The sequence below is a fragment of the Scomber scombrus genome, chromosome 1, assembly GCF_963691925.1.
Source record: "Scomber scombrus chromosome 1, fScoSco1.1, whole genome shotgun sequence".
Lineage (NCBI taxonomy): Eukaryota > Metazoa > Chordata > Actinopteri > Scombriformes > Scombridae > Scomber > Scomber scombrus.
The window spans coordinates 37,450,103-37,469,565 of NC_084970.1; the positions used below are offsets into that span (position 1 = coordinate 37,450,103).

Genomic DNA, 19,463 nt, shown 5'->3' on the forward strand with positions numbered 1-19,463 from the left:
AGAAGGACAGAGTGCCAGCAGGACAGTCCACATACACTGCTACTCTTTGAGAGACAGAGGAGGAGGAAGAGGAGGAGGAGGACGAGGAGGAGTAGATGGATGTTTCTCTCTTATTGTGACAGACAGAGTAACCATCAACAGAGCACCTCAGACTGCAGGACTGCTCATTCCTTCCAAACCAACAGTCATCTTTGTTTCCTTTCCGGCTGATTCCTCTGTAACTCACTGATATAGAAACATGTCCTCTACACTTGACCTCCCAGTAACAGCGACCAGTCAGAACATTTCTACACAGCAGCTGAGGACAGACATCAAATCTGTCTGGATGATCAGGATATGACTGAACCCCCCATGTACATGTCACCTTACTGTTGTTTTCAGACAGTTTGAGGTTTCTGTGTGTTGTGTTTGGATCCAGTTCCAGTTCACAGGCATCTGATGGAGAGAACGAGACACAATACAGCTGCAGTTTATCATCTGTTGATTTATTAACTACTTTACTGACAATCACTGAAATTGAACCAATCAAACTTAAACCATCTCCATGATAACTGAGACACTCCATCACTGAGGAAGACCATGAGTTGTGACTGAAAGCTTTGGACATACAGAGTAACTGCACCTTTAGATGAGGTGATTTTTTTTTCTTCCAAATTCAAACTTAAATTTTATTCCAGCTGCGTCTGATGTTTGTCTGAATGAAGTTTGGTGTAAATTGAAGGTCTTTGCACATCAAGTCTGTTATTTTCATCTCAAACTGTCGTCTGTTACAAACACATTTTTGTCCAAATGCTCAAAAGTTCTCATGAATCAAACTGAAAACACACTCACACTTCCTCATACCAGGTTTCAGTCTCTGCAGTCCACCATGGTCCATCCTGGAGGAAGAGACAAAGACACAATCAGCTTCATACACCTTCACTCATATCCACCATTAAACATGAACCAGAGTCCCTCAGTTAGTCAGAGTGTCTGTCCATACCCGAGAGTGTCCACCTGTCGGTCCATACCTGAGTGTTTCCACCTGTCTGTCATACCTGAGAGTGTCCACCTGTCTGTCCATACCTGAGAGTGTCCACCTGTCCGTCCATACCTGAGAGTGTCCACCTGTCTGTCCATACCTGAGAGTGTCCACCTGTCCGTCCGTACCTGAGAGTGTCCACCTGTCCGTCCATACCTGAGAGTGTCCACCTGTCCGTCCATACCTGAGAGTGTCCACCTGTCCGTCCATACCTGAGAGTGTCCACCTGTCCGTCCATACCTGAGAGTGTCCACCTGTCTGTCCATACCTGAGAGTGTCCACCTGTCTGTCCGTACATGAGAGTGTCTATCCATTTGTCCATACCTGAGAGTGTCCATCTGTCTGTCCATACCTGAGAGTGTCCATCTGTCCATACCTGAGAGTTTCCATCTGTCTGTCCATACCTGAGAGTGTCCATCTGTCTGTCCATACCTGAGAGTGTCCACCTGTCTGTCCATACCTGAGAGTGTCCAGTCTCCAGTGTGGATCCTCCAGTCCAGCAGACAGAAGCTTCTCTCCTGAGTCTCCTGGATGATTGTAGCTCAGGTCCAGCTCTCTCAGATGGGAGGGGTTGGAGCTCAGAGCTGAGGCCAGAGAAGTACAGCCTTTCTCTGTGATCAGACATCCTGACAGACTGAACACACACAACTGTTCATCTAATGAGCTTAAAAACATTTTCAACTCAATAAACAGGATTTTGTCCTTCAGGCCTTTATGTTTACACTCAGCGCCCCCTGCTGTATGTTGGTGTCATGCAGATACATTTTAGGTTAGTAATAGGAGAAATCACATGTTCCTGCTGGAGGCTGCAACTGCTGAAGTTCAGGGTTTAATCTGATGCCATTCTGTTTTTACTTTGGCAGAAGAAATGCCTTTAATGTTATGTTGTTTGACAGCATATCTAAAGAGAAAAAATTCACTGATGATCTTCCATCACATTTCTGATTTCATTTCATTCAGGGTTAAAATAGAATTTGTAGGGCGAGCAGGTGGTCGAGTGCATGTTAGAGCGCATGCCATGTACGCATATATGCAGCCGACCCCGGTTTGAATCCCGGCCGGAGGTCCTTTGCTGCATGTCACACCCCCCTTCTTTCCTGTCTGTCTACTGCTAAATAACGGGGTCTATGCCAGAAATAAATCTTTTTTTTAAATAGAATTTGTAGTATTTTCCCCCAAAAAAATGCTGAATGTAAAGAAAATCATTTGAAACATTTCCTGAGCAGTTTTGCATGTTCACCTGCATGTAAAGGACATGACAGTAACTCTCTATTTTATATTTTCTGTTACTCATTCCATTATACTGGGTTTTCATGACTTTATGCATATTGAGTCTCCATGTAAGATTAAATGATAGAAACAAATATCCTGACTAACATATTGGCATAAAAGGAGTTTTACTTACTGTATACTTGATATTGCAACACTTCGGCTCAGGCAGTAAAAACATATTTTTAGTATCAAAAACTCATGTAAACTACAAACTGGGGGAAAGCTAAAATATGATTTCATGTATAGTACTAAAAATGACCTGAGAGTTTCCAGTCCACAGTGTGGACTCTTCAGTCCAGCAGACAGCTGCTTCACTCCTGAATCCTGCAGGTTGTTGTTACTCAGGTCCAGATCTCTCAGACTAGAGGACTGGGAGCTGAGAACTGAGGACAGAGCTGCACAGCTTCTCTTTGAGATGTTACAGTCACTCAGCCTGAAGAACAATTAGCAGAACAAAAGGAAACAACTGCAAACATTAGTTTTCTTCCTTGAGCAAAGATTAAAAGTGCTATATGTAAGATTCAGAAATTCCTTTACTGGTGGCCAATAAGTGACCTGTAGTTAGCATCATGCGAATGAGACCCAAATCAAACATCCACGCACACGCATATTGTTTTTGCTATATTGTATCCTGTATCTCTGCTCCCTCGAGCAATATTTTAGCCTGCGAGGAGAATAACATGCTTGGGTTTCTTTAGCGGCTGTACCCTGCAGTCCAATTGGCAAAGTCGCTCAACCAATTATATTCGGGGATACAATGGTGATTGGCATGCCCCCAGGCCCGCCCCCTTACTGACAAAAAACGCACATTTAAGAAACCCACTCGCGAGCGAGCAGGGGAAAGTTTTGCGAGTGGATTATGTGCACGCTCAAGCATGTTTTTCTCCTCGCAGGCTAAAATATTGCTCGAGGAAGCAGAAATGCAGGATACAATATAGCTTGCGAGTGCGTTGAAAGCTCTTGCAAAAACAATATGTACGTGCGGATGTTTGATTTGCGCGCACACGGGTCTCATTCGCGTGCGTGATTTATGTCAGCGTTTTAATCCCATACTACTGCAGGTGATGTCTTCTTTTCAGTTACACTTATCATAATCACAATAAAGTTATCTATCATAATACAAAAAGTTTCTAACTTTGTGTTTTGCTCCATATTTCTATGAAGCATGTCTCACTACCAGTCAGTCAACCCTTCCCCCGAGCTGTATGTGTGCACGCTCACTAACACACAGAGGCTCCTGCTGCTTGGGGCCTGGCCGCTTAAAGCCAATCCAATGCCCAACCTGAAAAATTATGCATTCATCAACCACCCAAACCCAACCTCCCCTCCCTGAGCTTTTGCGTGTCCCAATGACCCTAGGAGCTCAGTTGTCAGGGGCTTTATACCCCTGGTAGGGTCACCCATGGCAAACAGGTCCTGGGGGAGGGACCAGACAAAGCGTAGCTCACAAGACCCTCATGACTAGTAATAAATATGGTTCCCCTGCCCGGACGCGGCTCACCGGGGCCCCCCCCCTTGAGCCAAGCCTGGGGTGGGGCTCGATGGCAAGCGCCTGGTGGCCCGGTCGGGCACAGCCCGAAGAGGCAACGTGGGGCCCCCTTCCCGTGGGCTCACCATCCATAGGAGGGACCAAAGGGGTCGGGTGCAGTGTGAGCTGGGCGGCAGCCGAAGGCGGGGACCTTGGTGGTCCGATCCTCAGCTGCAGAAGCTAGCTCTAGAGCCTGGGCTGGTGTGCGAGGTTGAGAAGTTCCGGCCAGATATAGTCGGTCTCACCTCGACGCATAGCAAGGGCTCCGGAACCAGTCTTCTCGAGAGGGGTTGGACTCTCTTCCACTCTGGAGTTGCCACTGGTGAGAGGCGCCGGGCAGGGGTGGCAATACTCATTGCCCCCCGGCTTGGTGCCTGTATGTTGGAGTTTATCCCGGTGGATGAGAGGGTAGCCTCCCTCCGCCTTCGGGTGGGGGGACGGATCCTGACTGTTGTTTGTGCCTATGGTCCAAACAGCAGTTCAGAGTATCCACCCTTTCTGGACTCCTTAGAGGGGGTGCTGGAGAGTGCCTCTGGGGATTCCCTCGTTCTGCTGGGGGACTTCAACGCTCAAGTTGGCAGCAACAGTAAGACCTGGAAGGGTGTGATTGGGAGGAACGGCCCCCCGATCTGAACCCGAGTGGTGTGTTGTTATTGGAGGCAGGGGACATTGAATCCGAGTGGGCCATGTTCGTGCCTCCATTGTCGAGGCGGCCGACCGGTGCTGTGGCCGTAAGGTGGTCGCTGCCTGTCGTTGGGGCAATACCCGAACCGGGTGAGGGATGCCGTCAAGCTGAAGAAGGAGTCCTATAGGGCCTTTTTGGCTTGTGTGACTCTGGAGGCAGCAGGCAGGTACTGACAGGCCAAGCGGAGTGCAGCTGAGGCGATCGCCGAGGCAAAAACATGGGACATGGGAGGAGTTTGGTGAGGCCATGGAGAATGACTTCAGGACGGCAGCGAAGAGGTTCTGGACCACCATCCGGCGTCTCAGGAGGGGGAAGCAGTAAGCAGCAACACTGTGTATGTTGGGGACGGTGCGCTGCTGACCTCGACACGGGACGTTGTGGATCGGTGGAAGGAATACTTCGAAGACCTCCTCAATCCCACCGACACGCCATCCGGTAAGGAAGCAGGGCCTGGGGACCCGGGTGTGGGCTCTCCTATCTCTGGGGCTGAGGTCGCCGAGGTGGTCAAAAAGCTCCTCGGTGGCAGGGCCCCGGGGGTGGATGAGATCCGACCGGAGTTCCTCAAGGCCCTGGATGTTGTGGGGCTGTCATGGTTGACACGACTCTGCAGCATCGCGTGGACATCGGGGGCAATGCCTCTGGATTGGCAAACTGGAGTGGTGGTCCCTCTTTTTAAGAAGGGGGACCGGAGAGTGTGTTCCAACTATAGGGGGATCACACTCCTCAGCCTCCCTGGTAAGGTTCATTCGGGGTTACTGGAGAGGAGGGTCTGTCGGATAGTCAAACCTCGGAATCAGGAGGAGCAATGTGGTTTCCGTCCGGGTCGTGGAACTGATGACCAGCTCTAAACCCTTTGCATGATCCTTGAGGGTGCATGGGAGTTTGCCCAACCAGTCCACATGTGTTTTGTGGACTTGGAGAAGGCATTCGACCGTGTCCCTCGGGGAGTCCTGTGGGGGGTTCTCCGGGAATACGGGGTATCGGACTCCCTGATACGGGCTGTCCGTTCCCTATAAGACCAGTGTCAGAGTTTGGTCCGCATTGCAGGTAGTAAGTCGGACTTGTTTCCAGTGAGGGTTGGACTCCGCCAGGGCTGCCCCTTGTCACCGATCCTGTTCATAATCTTTATGGACAGGATTTCTAGGCGCAGCCAAGGCGTTGAGGGGGTCCGGTTTGGTGACCTCAGGATTGGGTCACTGTTTTTTGCAGATGATGTGGTCCTGTTGGCTTCATCAGACCATGACCTCCAACTCTCACTGGATCGGTTCGACGCTGAGTGTGAAGCAGCTGGGATGAGAATCAGCACCTCCAAATCCGAGTCAATGGTCCTCAGCCGGAAAAGGGTGGAGTGCACTTTCCGGGTCGGGGATGAGATCCTGCCCCAAGTGGAGGAGTTCAAGTATCTTAGGGTCTTGTTCACAAGTGAGGGAAGGATGGAGCGGGAGATCGACAGGCGGATCGGCGCGGCGTCTGCAGTAATGCGGACTCTGCACAGATCCGTCGTGGTAAAGAGAGAGCTGAGCCGAAAGGCAAGGCTCTCGATTTATCAGTCGACCTTCGTTCCTACTCTCACCCATGGTCATGAGCTTTGGGTAGTGACCGAAAGAACGAGATTGCGGGTACAAGCGGTCGAAATGAGCTTCCTCCCTAGGGTGGCTGGGCTCTCCCTTAGAGATAGGGTGAGGAGCTCGGTCATCTGGGAGGAGCTCGGAGTAGACTCCGCGTTGAGAGGAGCCAGATGAGGTGGCTCGGGCATCTAGTTAGAATGCCTCCCTGGTGAGGTGTTAAGGGCACGCCCACTAGTAGGAGACCCCGGGGATGACCCAGGACACACTGGAGAGACTATGATTACCTTTGGACTATCAAAAAAAAAAGCAAAATGGGTAGACTATGTTCTGCTATTACAATGGAGCTTCTTTTCTGCTTCTGTTTTGATGTGTGCTTGGGAGTGGGCGACTTGTCATTGTGGCCATGTTTTGTAGTGTGATGTGTTGTGGTTGACTGAGGCAGCTAGCTGTATCATTAGCTAGAGAGCTAATATCTGCAGGGTGTTTCAACACCGATAGCAAGGTATTGGTTGCGTGAGATGTCACTGGTTTGTTGATGTTAGTGGGACAGAGGAAAGGCACTCAGGAGCATGAAAAAAAATGTCATAACTGATTTTCACAGAAAACACATGTAAACTTACTTCATGTAAACTAGAAACTGGGGGAAAGCTAAAATATTATATCATGTATAGTACTAAAAATGACCTGATGGTTTCCAGTCCACAGTGTGGACTCTCCAGTCCAGCAGAAAGCTGCTTCACTCCTGAATCCTGCAGGTTGTTGTTACTCAGGTCCAGATCTCTCAGACTAGAGGACTGGGAGCTGAGAACTGAGGACAGAGCTGCACAGCTTCTCTCTGAGAGGTTACAGCCAGTCAGCCTGAAGAAGAATCAGCAAAACAACAACAAAAGAAAACAACTGCAAACATTAGTTTTCTTCCTTGAGCAAAGATTAAAAGTGCTATAGGTAAGAATCATACATTTCTTTACTTGTGGCCAATAAGTGACCTGTAGTTAGCATCATGTTGCTCACACTTGGACGTGTCCTCACACTTCATCAGCACGAGCCTACTGCAGGTGCTGTCTTTTTTTCAGTTACGCTAATCATAATAATACAAAAGATTTCTAACTTTGTGTTTCTATGAAGCATTTCTCACTACCAGTCAGTCAACCCTTCCCCCCAAGCTGTATGTGTGCACGCTCACAAACACACAGAGGTTCTGCTGCTTGGGGCCTGGCCGCTAAGAGCCAATCCAATGCCCAACCTGAAAAATTATGTATTAATCAACCACCCAAACCGAACCTGTGAACTGCCAACTTTGTTTACCTTCAGTCCTCTTCTCAATAATTCTCCACTCCTGACTGCTCATCACATATTTTCTCCTCTCTCTGTCTCGTACTTCTGCTTTTCACGTCTTTCTCACTCCCTTCATCAACACATCTCCTCTCTCCTTACTCATACATAAGCTTGTAGCTAACTCACTGAGGTGACATGACCTAATGAAACCCAACAACACACAACAACCCTCCATTAAAATGTTAGGGTGGACCCAAAGATGATATTTCCACAATTCTAAAACTTTGGCTCCAGTGATTTGTTGGTGCAGTAAGAGAGACTGAGAGGAAATGTCACAAAGTTTAAGTTTTTTAAAAACCTAAAAGATGATGAACCTATGATTCTTTGTACACTTACAGAGCTTTGTTGGAGGCTTTGACCACTGGCAGCAGCCTCAGAAGAGCCTCCTCTGAAGCAGAGTATTTCTTCAGGTCAAACACGTCCAGATCTTTTTCTGATGACAGTAAGATGAAGACCAGAGCTGACCACTGAGCAGGAGACAGTTTACCTGTGGAGAGACTTCCTGATCTCAGGTACTGTTGGATCTCCTCCACTAGAGAACGATCATTCAGTTCATTCAGACAGTGGAACAGATTGATGCTTCTCTCTGCAGACACATTCTCACTGATCTTCTTCTTGATGTACTCGACTGTTTTCTGATTGGTCTTTGAGCTACTTCCTGTCTGTGTCAGCAGACCTCGTAGGACAGTCTGATTGGTCTGCAGTGAAAGACCCAGGAGGAATCGGAGGAACAAGTCCAGGTGTCCATTTGGACTCTTTAAGGCCTTGTCCACAGCACTCTGGTAGAAGCGTGTTAATTTGAACACTTCAGGCCACCAGGATGTTGTTTGTTCTTCTCCCAGCAGATTGACTCCAGACTTGATGAATGTCAGATGGACATGAAGAGCAGCCAGAAACTCCTGAACACTCAGATGGACGAAGCAGAACACCTTGTCCTGGTACAGCCCTCTCTCCTCTTTAAAGACCTGTGTGAACACTCCTGAGTACACTGAGGCTGCTCTGATATCGATGCCACACTCTGTCAGGTCTGATTCATAGAAGATCAGGTTGCCTTTCTGCAGCTGCTCAAAAGCCAGTTTTCCCAGAAACTCAATCATCTTTCTGCTCTTTTTATTCCAGTGTAGATCTGTCTCAGCTCTTCCATCATACTTGACTTTCTTCAGTTTGGACTGAACCACCAGGAAGTGGATGTACATCTCAGTCAGGGTCTTGGGCAGCTTTCCTCCCTCTTTGCTTTTCAACACATCCTCCAGAACTGTAGCAGTGATCCGGCAGAAGACTGGGATGTGGCACATGATGTCGAGGCTTCGTGATGTCTTGATGTGGGAGATGATGGTGCTGGCCTGCTTCTCCTCTCTGAATCTCTTCCTGAAGTACTCCTCCTTCTGTGGGTCAGTGAACCCTCTGACCTCTGTCACCATGCCGACACACTCAGGAGGGATCTGATTGGCTGCTGCAGGTCGTGTGGTTATCCAGAGGCGAGCAGAGGGAAGCAGTTTCCCCCTGATGAGGTTTGTCAGCAGCACATCCACTGAGGTGGACTCTGTAACATCAGTCAGGATCTCAGTGTTGTGGAAGTCCAGAGGAAGTCGACACTCATCCAGACCGTCAAAGATGAACACAACCTGGAACTCTTCAAACCTGCAGATTCCTGCTTCTTTGGTTTCAGTAAAGAAGTGATGAACAAGTTCCACCAAGCTGTACTTTTTCTCTTTCAGCACATTCAGCTCTCTGAAAGTGAATGGAAATGTGAAGTGTATGTCCTGGTTGGCTTTGTCTTCAGCCCAGTCCAGAGTGAACTTCTGTGTTAAGACTGTTTTCCCAATGCCAGCCACTCCCTTTGTCATCACTGTTCTGATTGGTTCATCTCTTCCAGGTGAGGCTTTAAAGATGTCTTCTTGTCTGATTGTTGTTTCTGGTCTGTCTGGTTTCCTGGATGCTGTTTCAATCTGTCTGACCTCATGTTCATCATTGACCTCTGCAGTCCCTCCCTCTGTGATGTAGAGCGGTGTGTAGATCTGATTCAGAAGGGTTGGGTTTCCTGCTTTAGCGATCCCCTCAAACAGACACTGGAACTTCTTCTGCAGGTTAGACTTGAGTTTACGTCGACACTTTGCAGCACAAGCTCCTGAATGAACAAACAACAAATGAAATCAGTGAGTGGATCCTACAGAAAGTCTAGAAATCTGAACATGTAAGTGTGTCTGTTTAGTTTTTCCTGCTCCATACGTTTTATTCAGCTCATCAGTGGAGGACAAACAGCCTCTGATCTGATGCAGATGTGTGCAGCATATTTACAGCAGAGTTTGAAATATAAACCTCTCCCATGTTGCCTCCATTTCCTCTCCATCATGTTAAATCTGTTAAAATCCTCTTACTGCTCTGCAGACGCTCAGCCAGCTCCTCCTGCTTCATTCTCCTCAGGAAGTGCAGTGTGATCTTCAGAAATGCCTCTCTGCTGCTCCTCCTCTGCTCTTCCTCCTCACCGTCCAACACCTCCTCATCCTCATTCTGACTCTCTAAGCATTCTGGGTCATCTGGACTCAGACCCCTCTGGACTCTCTTCAGCTCGTTCTTCACAAAAGTGACGATGTTCTCCTCCAGCAGCTGGAACAGAAAGATAAAGTGAACATTTACTTTAAACTGGTAGAACACAACATGTGATTCATGTGTCAGTCTGAAAGCCTGCTGGTCTAAACAGAGCAGCATGGACACTGTTAGGACCTGAATGCTACTTTAGTATTTCATCTGTGGTTGATGGAGTTAATAGTAAAAGGTGTGTTTGTACATGTACACACCATAAATATGGAGTCCAGCTGTGTTTGATGCTGCTGTGCAGACTGATCACTGGGAACCTCTGAGCTCTGCTGCTGAACTCTGTGGAGAAAACATCACGTTTAAGGACATTTAATGACTCAAATCTGCACTCAGCTTATTAACGATGTTCCATAAATGAAAAACATTCTTGTGTCTAACAATCCTTTCTGTCAGTTATAAATCTGTTCAGTCAGTTTATCAATCCTGAGATCAATATTCTGACCTTTGCTCAGCAGGGTCCATCTTTGAAGTTAGCTCAAGACAGACACATCCAAGTCAGCTGCTGCTCTGATTATTGATGTGATGTTTTCAAAGTTACACACACATATTGATATAGTGACCATGTTGGTGTCTTATAACACTGAACTCTTTGACATGTGACTGTTGCACAGGTGTACACTGTGATGTCACTGCTGAAACTATATATTGATTCCTCTTCTCAGGAGAGTCAGATAATAACAAACTTCACTTACCTTCCGTCAACAGGTTGTCCATCTTTAAAGTCAATACCACGATCCATAGACCAGTCACTCTTCATGGACACACAGCCAGATTCAAGAGAGTCTGCTCTTTGTCTCTGCATCCTGATACAGTGACAAAGACATGCAGTTAAAACCAAAGATATTGAGGATTATTCATCTGATTTAATCACAGAATTAAACAGAAATCTCCATCTTCAACTGATACAGAAACAAAACATTGTCTGATTTTAATAGGATCATTTAATTTCTATCTGGTTTGAGAAGAAGTAATAGAAATAAAAGGTATTAAGTTAAACTGGATATAAACTTTGCCTGATTGAGCCAGTACATGAGGGTGAGCTACAGTACAAAGAGGTCACAAAAAAGTGGATTAATATTGTAATTATATTAATGTATTGTCTGTTAAATTGAATAAGATGAAATATATGAAGTGAAAAGGGAAAAATAAATAAATCACACTAGATAAAACAGTGAGGTGTGTTACATGTTACATGTCAGTGTTGTCCTGCAGAGGGCAGCAAACACCTGCCAACACTGAATATGAAGCTCTGTGAGAGAGGAAGATGAGTCTTTTTGAGATGAAGATGTTCCTGTCAAACTGAACAATAATCAGCTGTCCAATCACAGCTTGGAGGCAGAGCCATGGGCGGAGCTTATCAACAGCAGCAGAGGTGAAGTCAAACATGACAGACAGCCTTTGACAATCAAAGTGTTTCCTGTGGCTGAGGGACAGTACTATTGACTGTATGTTTAGTTCCATTTGTGAGGGACTGTTTGCAGTTTTAATGAGATGGATTGTGCTGCATGAAAGAACAGACAAGACAACAAACACTGAAATGTAACACACCTTTTCACTTTGTTTCCTGTTTCCTTATCTTTAAACTTAACAGGACGAACCATAGACCAGTCACTCTTCAAGGACGCAAAGCCGGAGTCAAGGGAGTATGCTCTCTGTCGCTGCATCCTGATAAAAAATAAAACGGTGATAAAAACATGCAGTTAAAACCAAAGAAATTAAGGGCTAATCATCAGTTTAAATCCCAGAATTAAACAGAAATCTTGTTTAGAAAAGCAGAGGGGGGACAACAGTGTGTATGAAATTTGATCTGACTTAGTGTGAGTAATGATGGTGGAGTGATGTGAGTGGAGAACAGTGATGGACAGTTAGAGATCCTCATCTCACCTCTGAGCTTTGGTCTGGCTGTCATGTTCCCCACACAGAGAGCTTTTAGAGGGAGGGACTCCCTCCTCTCTGTCCTCACACTGATCCATAGCAGAGAAACACCTTCACACAAACACAACAACATGGAAGATGTTCAGCTGCTGAATTCACATCCAGTCACAGAGACTTTGGAGCTTCAGCTGTGGAGGAAACACAGAGAGAGAAGATGCTGCTTATTCTCCTTTATCAGTCCATCTGATGTGAGGCCACTTCATCACCACCAACACTTGTTTCACATTAAATCTTCACATAACACACTTTCACATATTCACCATGGAAACTATCAAACTAAAGCACACACACTCAATCCAAGCTGTAAACAGCACATAAACAAACAGAGCTGTGCATGAAGCTGCAGCATCAAACATGTTAACACAGTACTAACCAGCTGTACTGTTGTTAGAACACCTGATGATCCTGTTAGCAGAGAGCTGAGCTCTTCTCAACACTAACAACAGCTTCACTTTCTGTTTTTTACACTTTTTACTGTAAAATAACTGAAAACTGTCACTTACCAAACTTCACACATCTGCATCACAGTGAGGAGGAAGTGAAAAATAATTCACTGCTGCATCGAGGAAAACATAACCTATCTGTTACCATGGAAACCAGGAAACAAGCATGAAATAAAAACCAGTCAGCTGCAGCAGAGACCCTGCAGAAAATGACCTGCTGCACAGTATAAAACTTCACATTAATAAATGTATACCTTTGTTCATGAAACTGTTGATATATAAAAAGGAGGAAAAAAAGAAACTTTGCTCCTGATACATAATTATGACGTCTGATGAGACTGAAATAGCAGCTGACACTGAATGAAACGTCATTATAATAATTCCTCAGTGAGAAAACTGAGATGTTGGAAGTGTGACTGGTTCAGATGTCAAGGAGGTTTGGCTTGATCCTGATCAGCTGCACCAGCAGGTGGCAGCAAACACAGAGTGACACTGAAATAAAAACAGAAGAGCTGCTGGACCACAAGTCTGTGTTTTCAGTGCTGCGGATTATACTGTCCAACCTTCCTGTGAGTGTAACAACGTCAGACTGTCTGTGCACTAAGCTGCTTTTTCTTTTCATTTCGAAACAGTTTTAAAAAACAAAATGATCTCCATCCAATCAATACGTGAACATTAGGCAGAGTGTGTGCGCGTGTGTGTGTGTGTGCGTGTGTGTGTGTGTGTGCGTGTGTATGCAGTATCATTAAATAACCTTCACAAAATGACTTTCTCAAATTCATCATAAAAACTAACAAACAATCCAAGCTGTAAACAGCACAGAGACAAAGAGACAAGAGCTGAGCATGAAGTTGGGTTGCATTAACCTGCATAACATAAATCTAAGCCAACAAAAAGGTCTGCTAGAACATTTTAGTCTTTACAGATTGTTGAACTGCGCGGTGTTTCTTGCGCTGAACCCGGAGAAGGAGGCGACGGAGGAAAAACTTTCATTAGCTCATCCGAGCATATTTATTTGTCTCTCACAATTGCAGGTGCAGCATAACCCATTACTGACCACTACTGACTGAACATGGCTGACTCTGACTGTGACACATAGTGGCAGAAATAATGAACTGCAGTTCAGCAAGAGATAACAAACAGAACTTAATTTCTTCAATCTGTTATTGTAAAGCTGAGTACACAAAACTAAAGTGTGTCACTCAACACAGATTTTAACCATTCTCTGTTATGTTGCATTTTCCTTTATTAATGAATTCAGTCTATCAAGCTTGCTGGTTTCTCTTGTGGACCTTCTTAACCCAGGTTCACTTGGAGTTTTTGAGTTAAGAAATAAACTCATCCAAAATGTATACATTATCCGATCAACCAGTCACAACAGATAATATTACTAAATTCACACACAGAATAATGTTTCTTACCATCAGAGGTTCTTCTTTCTTGCCTTTTCCTTTGTGAAGTCAGAGATCAGTTGCTCAAAGTCCACCTCTTTCACAAACTCAAATCAAAGAGAGCGCTAAAAGCTTTCATGCAAATACTTTATTTACGTGGGGGGAAATTGCAGCCGCCTCTTTCTCTTCCTTTTTTTCCTTCCCTTTGCTTCTCCACTGTGCTTTAGGTCACAGCAGGCACTGTCCATTTCCCCCTAAGTGATCATTTTCCTGCACACCAGATGATACAAACTAACCACAGTGCATTGTGACATGACCAGTTGGCACTTGCACGACCGTCAACAGTGAGAAATGAAAGTCAGTCATGGGACTTGATTTTCTTCGCATGAAAGCGACAATAATTATTAACATCAAGAGAGTGTGTCTATTTCTGTGGACCCCCCTCCACAAAATAATAAAAAGAAGAAATAAAGGATATTTTTTCTTCCATTATGGAGGGCCCCTTTTTGATCAAGGACCCCTGGGCACCTGCCCATCCTGGTAAATCCAGGTTGTGGTTGCAGTATTTCCTGTAGTTCCCTGTTTGTCCTGCTGGCTGCAGTAAAGCTCTGAAGCTGCATCTAAACTACTAAAATATCAGGAGAAGAAGAAGCTGTCAACGTCACCAGGAAGTGATTATCAACACTGACTGCAGCTCCTGTGTTATTTATTTATGACTTTAACACTAATAATAAGTGAATGCATTGATAGTTAACCCATCCTGTAGTTAGTCTGTTTATCAGTGTTATCATGGCGGCGGTGGACGTGGAGGATGAGAGCATCTTAGCCTCCATCTTTAAGGACAGCTTCCCGGACAGCTGGAGGCTCAACCCGGACTTCACCTGCTACCTGTCCGAGCTCAGCTCCTTCGGCCTGGACAAGCTGAGCCGTGAACCGGAGCGTCTGGCGGAGGAGCGGGCTGTGATCCTGCAGCAGACCCGGGAGTTAGCTTTCTCTAACTACCGGACCTTCATCCGGACCGCAGACTGCACCGAGCACAGCCACCGGGACTTCAGCCGGGTGGAGGACAGCGTGTCCCGGCTGCTGCTCAAGCTGCCCGGCTTCACCGAGAGATGCAGGTCGGTCAGGAGACGATACGATACAGGAGACGATAAGATACGATAGGATACAATACGATAGTCTAGGATACAATACGATAATATACGATAGGATACGATACAGGATAGGATAGGATACGATAGGATACGACACGATGCAATATGATAGGATACGATATAAAATTGCATTGCTTAAAATAAGATAGCTTAATCACATCCAGCCTGCATCAGGTTCTGAAAGATGCTGAAAGTCTGCGTTTGACATGCTGACGGCGGTTTTTGTGTTCAGGGGTTTCATGAAGGAGGCGGAGGAGATCGGAGCGAGTCGCCGCATGAACAGCCTCACGTTGAACCGACACACGGAGATCCTGGAGATCCTGGAGATCCCGCAGCTCATGGACACCTGCGTCCGCAACGGCTACTACGAGGAGGCTCTGGAGCTGGCGGCGTACGTCAAGAGGCTGGAGAAGAAGCACTCTTCGCTGCCGGTCATCCAGGTGAGTCCAGATCAATCCCAGTTTCTGAGATACAGGTCTACAAACTGAAGGGAAACAGGCTTCTGATGCTTCCTGTGTCGTCACCATCAGTTATTAGATGTGTGTTGTAACTCTTGAACCGCCTGTTTTAATTCTAAATGTTGAATATTTGGTAAAATCTGATATTTGACGTCTTGTGTCTTCAGGGAATCGTTCGTGAAGTGCGTCAGTCGACTCAGCTGATGCTCAACCAGCTGTTGCAGCAGCTGCGCAGTAACTCTCAGCTTCCTGTCTGCCTCCGTGTGATTGGCTACCTGCGGCGGATGGACGTGTTCACGGAGGCGGAGCTGCGGGTGAAGTTCCTGCAGGCTCGCGGCACCTGGCTGCACTCCATCCTCGCCGCCATCCCCGAGGACGACCCTTACTTCCACATCACCAAGACCATCGAGGCCTGCAGAGTCCACCTCTTCGACATCATCACACAGTACCGGGCCATCTTCTCTGACGAGGACCCGCTGATGCCCCCCGCCAGCGGGCAGGTGAACGAGAGCGCCATCTTCCACGGCTGGGTGGTGCAGAAGGTGGCGGAGTTCCTGGACATGTTAGAGAGGGACTTGCAGCGGGGCGTGGGGGGCCGCCTGGACTCCCTGCTGGGTCAGTGCATGTACTTCGGCCTGTCCTTCAGCAGGGTGGGGGCCGACTTCCGCGGGCAGCTGGCGCCCATGTTCCAGACGGTGGCTGCGGACACGTTCCACAAGTCGGTGCAGGAGGCGGTGGACAAGTTCCAGGATGACATGAACCTGTACACGCTCATCTCGCTGCCATCAGTGCTGGGAGGGACAATCCCCCCCGTGGCCCCCAGCACCCAACCCGGCACCCTGCAGCCCCCCATGTCCCTGCTGGACTTCCAGCCGCTCGCCTGCTTCCTCAACAACATCCTGACCGCCTTCAACGACCTGCGGCTCTGCTGCCCGGTCGGACTGGTGCAGGACATCACCAGATGTCTGGAGGACGCCCTCAAGAAGGTGAGCAGAGATCAACAACAACCACAGTCATGATATTTAATATTCATCTAGTAGCAACTTGTGTGATGTATTTGCAGTTACTGTCACTGTTTAAAAGCTGGTAAGACTTCGGGGTTCAGAGCTCAGATACAAATACTGTCTGAGGTACACTGCTGTGATTTGGTTGAACCAAACACTGTTAGAGTTCCAGTCAACAATAAAAAATAACAAAAGAAACAATGTGGAGCTAAAAGGAGAAACAAAAATAAATTAAATCAGGTTATTTAGTAGCACAAAGGTTTACTGAGAATAAAAGACACATAAAACGATCATTTTCAGAAGTTTTGTTAAAGAATTGAAGATATTTCTCTAAATCGGAGGGGTCAGACGCATTTTAGTTCAAGCCCAGTTTGATCTCAAGTGGGCCAAACCAGTAAAACCATTACATGATAACCTGTAAATTATAGTTTGCAAATTATATATCCAAGAACTGATTCATTATTAATATTGCATTATAACCGTCTGTGGAGTTTCTGCTGTTTGCATATGAATAATAATATTTATGCTGAATAGATAATTTATTCAGTGGTGAATTGTGTGATACAGACTGAACATCAGTTTTTAAACATTTAAAATCTACCTGGCTGTTCATGGATGTGAGACATAAGACACCAGGTGTGGTTATTGATTGGTATTGATGTGTCATTTATTGAGTGTTGCTGGTCTGTGTTCCTGTCAGGTGACCCGGCAGGTGATGGTGTTTCACCGGGCGGAGGAGTCGGCCTTCAGCAGCAGAGAGAAGGAGCTGTTTGTTCAGTTCTGTTGCGCCTACGCCGACGACCTGCTGCCGTTCCTCAACCGCTGCCTGCAGGTCCTGTTTCCTCCGGCGCAGCTCGCTCTCAGTCTGGGTGAGAAAGTTTATCAGCAGAGAGTTTAATAAATGAATGAAACCTTTATTGCCACTAGGAGAAGTTGCTCTACACAGAGAGATTACAAAAAGCATCAACAGCCACACGTGAGTGATTGATGACGTCACATTTAGTATCGGCTCGGCTCGCTTGGAACCTCGGCAGAGCAGATACTAAATGATGGAGACGCAGAAAAAACAGAGTAGAAGCAAGTAGAACTAGAACTGTATAATGGAAAAGCCCCAATAGTGTTACAGCTACACAGATGCATTGTGGGAAAACAGTGCTAACAACAGAAACACATGAATAAATATGTTTAAAAGAAATATGATTTAATATAGACTAAATAACCCATGTGGATTAATTTTTTTATATATATTTTGCACTTGTAATAATCGGTGCACTTGTTTACATTGTTGTGTGTGTGTTAAATAATTGTATGATAAATGTTTGATAATTATTATAGTCTATTTTTATATGTTTATCTTTTCATACTTTCATATTGTTTTATGAAGATTTATGGGACGTTTGGGGTTGATACTTCAAGAATTACAGATTTAGAGTAAAGTACCATTTAGTACCGATACTGAACACCGGTTCAAATGTTAAAGGTTCCCAACCCTAGATAAAACAGTGAGGTGGGAGGTTTGCTGCATACTTTCTCTAGAAGGAAACAATAACATGGACATAATATTAGAAGCCTTTACAGAGCAGAAGGTTGTTAACTGGTGATTTCTTTACTTCCCTCTAATCTCTGTCCTAATAAAATAATGATCAGGACATTTGAAGCGACGTCTCTCAGCTGTTAAACTGTAGATGTAGTTTTAAACCCGTCCTCTTTGTCTGCAGGTATTCCTGTGACTCACCTGAACAGGTACGACAGTTTGGGCTCCATCGATGTCTCCGTGGTTCTGGAGCCGCTGAGCTTCCTGCTTCCTCAGAGAGAGCCGCCGCCGCCTGAACCCGAGCTCGACATCGACGCCGAGCTGAGCAGCCTGGCGCTCGAACCTCTGAAAGATCCAACGACGCTCCAGAAAGACCAGAGTCCAGATCTGTCCGGACCTGCAGACTCTAAACCAGAACCAGAACCAGAGCCTGAACCAAAACCAGAACTCTCAGAGACATTTGAGCAGAACGATGTGATTCAGGACGAAGAGTTTTCTTTGGAGTAACTTCAGAAGATTCACTGACTTTGACTTCAGGGGGAAGATTTCATCTTTTTGGGACGTTTGGAGAAGTTTAGTTTGTTGGTGACGGACGTCTAGATCAGTGATGTCAAACATGAGGCCCGTGGGCCAGAACCGGCCCGCCGAGGGGTCCAACCCGGCCCACTTTCCTTCCTGTCTTTTTCTTCCTTTCATCCTCCTTTTCTTTCTTTGTTCCCTTCCTTCTTTAAATCTGTCCTTCCTCCGTCCTTCCTCCCTCCCTCCCTGCCTTCAATCTGTCCTTCCTCCCTCTCTCCTTCCCTCCGAAAAATGTTCTCATTAAGTCCAGAAACCAAAGATATAACCAGAGAATATTCACATTTAAGAAGCTGGAATTGATCCTTTTTTCCGACAAAATGACTGAAAACCATGAATTAATTATTAAAATCATTGCGGCTCTAAACCTGGATTTTATTTTAACACACTACAAACATTAAAACCTGCTTATTATTAGTGTGAAGTTGGATTTCAGACACAGATGTTTAGTTTACCTGTTAAAGTGCCTTCCTGTCACACAGCTGTCAATCAATCACAGATCTGATGGAGGGTTTAAATATCAGCTTCAGTTTAGCTTAGCACAAAGACTGGGAGCGGGTGGAAACTGTTAGCCTCCATCAGACATCAAGTGTCTGAATTTACATGTTTAACCTTCGTGTCGTCCTCCCGGGTCAAATTGACCCCGTCTGTTTTGACTGTTCCTTCTTTCCTCCCTCCCTCCTTTCTTTCCACTCTCCCTTCCTTCCTTCTTCCTCCCTTCCTCCCTTGACTCAAGGACAACAGGAGGGTTAATGTTTGAAATGTTGGATGCAGTTAAATCAAATGATTCAATAATTAAAATATGATTCTGAACAAATTCTGTCTTTTTTTTCATATTTATTCAATTGTTAAGATACATTATATTAATAAGTCAGTCACATCACATCCGGGTTTTACAAACACTGTGTGACTATTATTACCTTTAGAAAAACTAGAGAGGAAATGCTGGTTTTTATTCGTT

General features: G+C 45.9%; 2 protein-coding genes across 2 annotated transcripts in view; one reads left to right on the forward strand and one right to left on the reverse strand.

Annotated features, from left to right (window-relative positions):
- Nucleotides 1-10,282, reverse strand: part of LOC133998782 (NLR family CARD domain-containing protein 3-like) — a gene marked incomplete at its 5' end in the record, with an annotated part of 37,841 nt that extends 27,559 nt beyond the window's left edge. The window contains 5 exons of the mRNA XM_062437897.1: nt 2,553-2,726; nt 6,759-6,932; nt 7,746-9,537; nt 9,788-10,016; nt 10,208-10,282. Coding sequence (XP_062293881.1) covers nt 2,553-2,726; nt 6,759-6,932; nt 7,746-9,537; nt 9,788-10,016; nt 10,208-10,282 — 2,444 coding nt within the window. The remainder of the gene's footprint in view (nt 1-2,552; nt 2,727-6,758; nt 6,933-7,745; nt 9,538-9,787; nt 10,017-10,207) is intronic.
- A 4,052-nt stretch (nt 10,283-14,334) lies between these two features.
- cog8 (component of oligomeric golgi complex 8) lies at nt 14,335-19,198 on the forward strand. The gene is made up of 5 exons (XM_062419548.1): nt 14,335-14,894; nt 15,163-15,370; nt 15,556-16,374; nt 17,093-17,261; nt 18,111-19,198. The coding sequence occupies exons 1-5, from the start codon at nt 14,566-14,568 to the stop codon at nt 18,431-18,433; spliced, it is 1,848 nt and encodes a 615-aa protein (XP_062275532.1). The 5' UTR covers nt 14,335-14,565; the 3' UTR covers nt 18,434-19,198.
- The last annotated feature ends 265 nt before the right edge of the window (nt 19,199-19,463 follow it).

Bases quoted from the DNA above. Each gene is read 5' to 3' on its own strand.
- cog8 (XM_062419548.1), top strand. From the start codon at position 14,566: ATGGCGGCGGTGGACGTGGAGGATGAGAGCATCTTAGCCTCCATCTTT. The intron at 16,375-17,092 runs GTGAGCAGAGAT...TGTTCCTGTCAG, and splicing joins TGGAGGACGCCCTCAAGAAG to GTGACCCGGCAGGTGATGGT. The intron at 17,262-18,110 runs GTGAGAAAGTTT...CTTTGTCTGCAG, and splicing joins GCAGCTCGCTCTCAGTCTGG to GTATTCCTGTGACTCACCTG.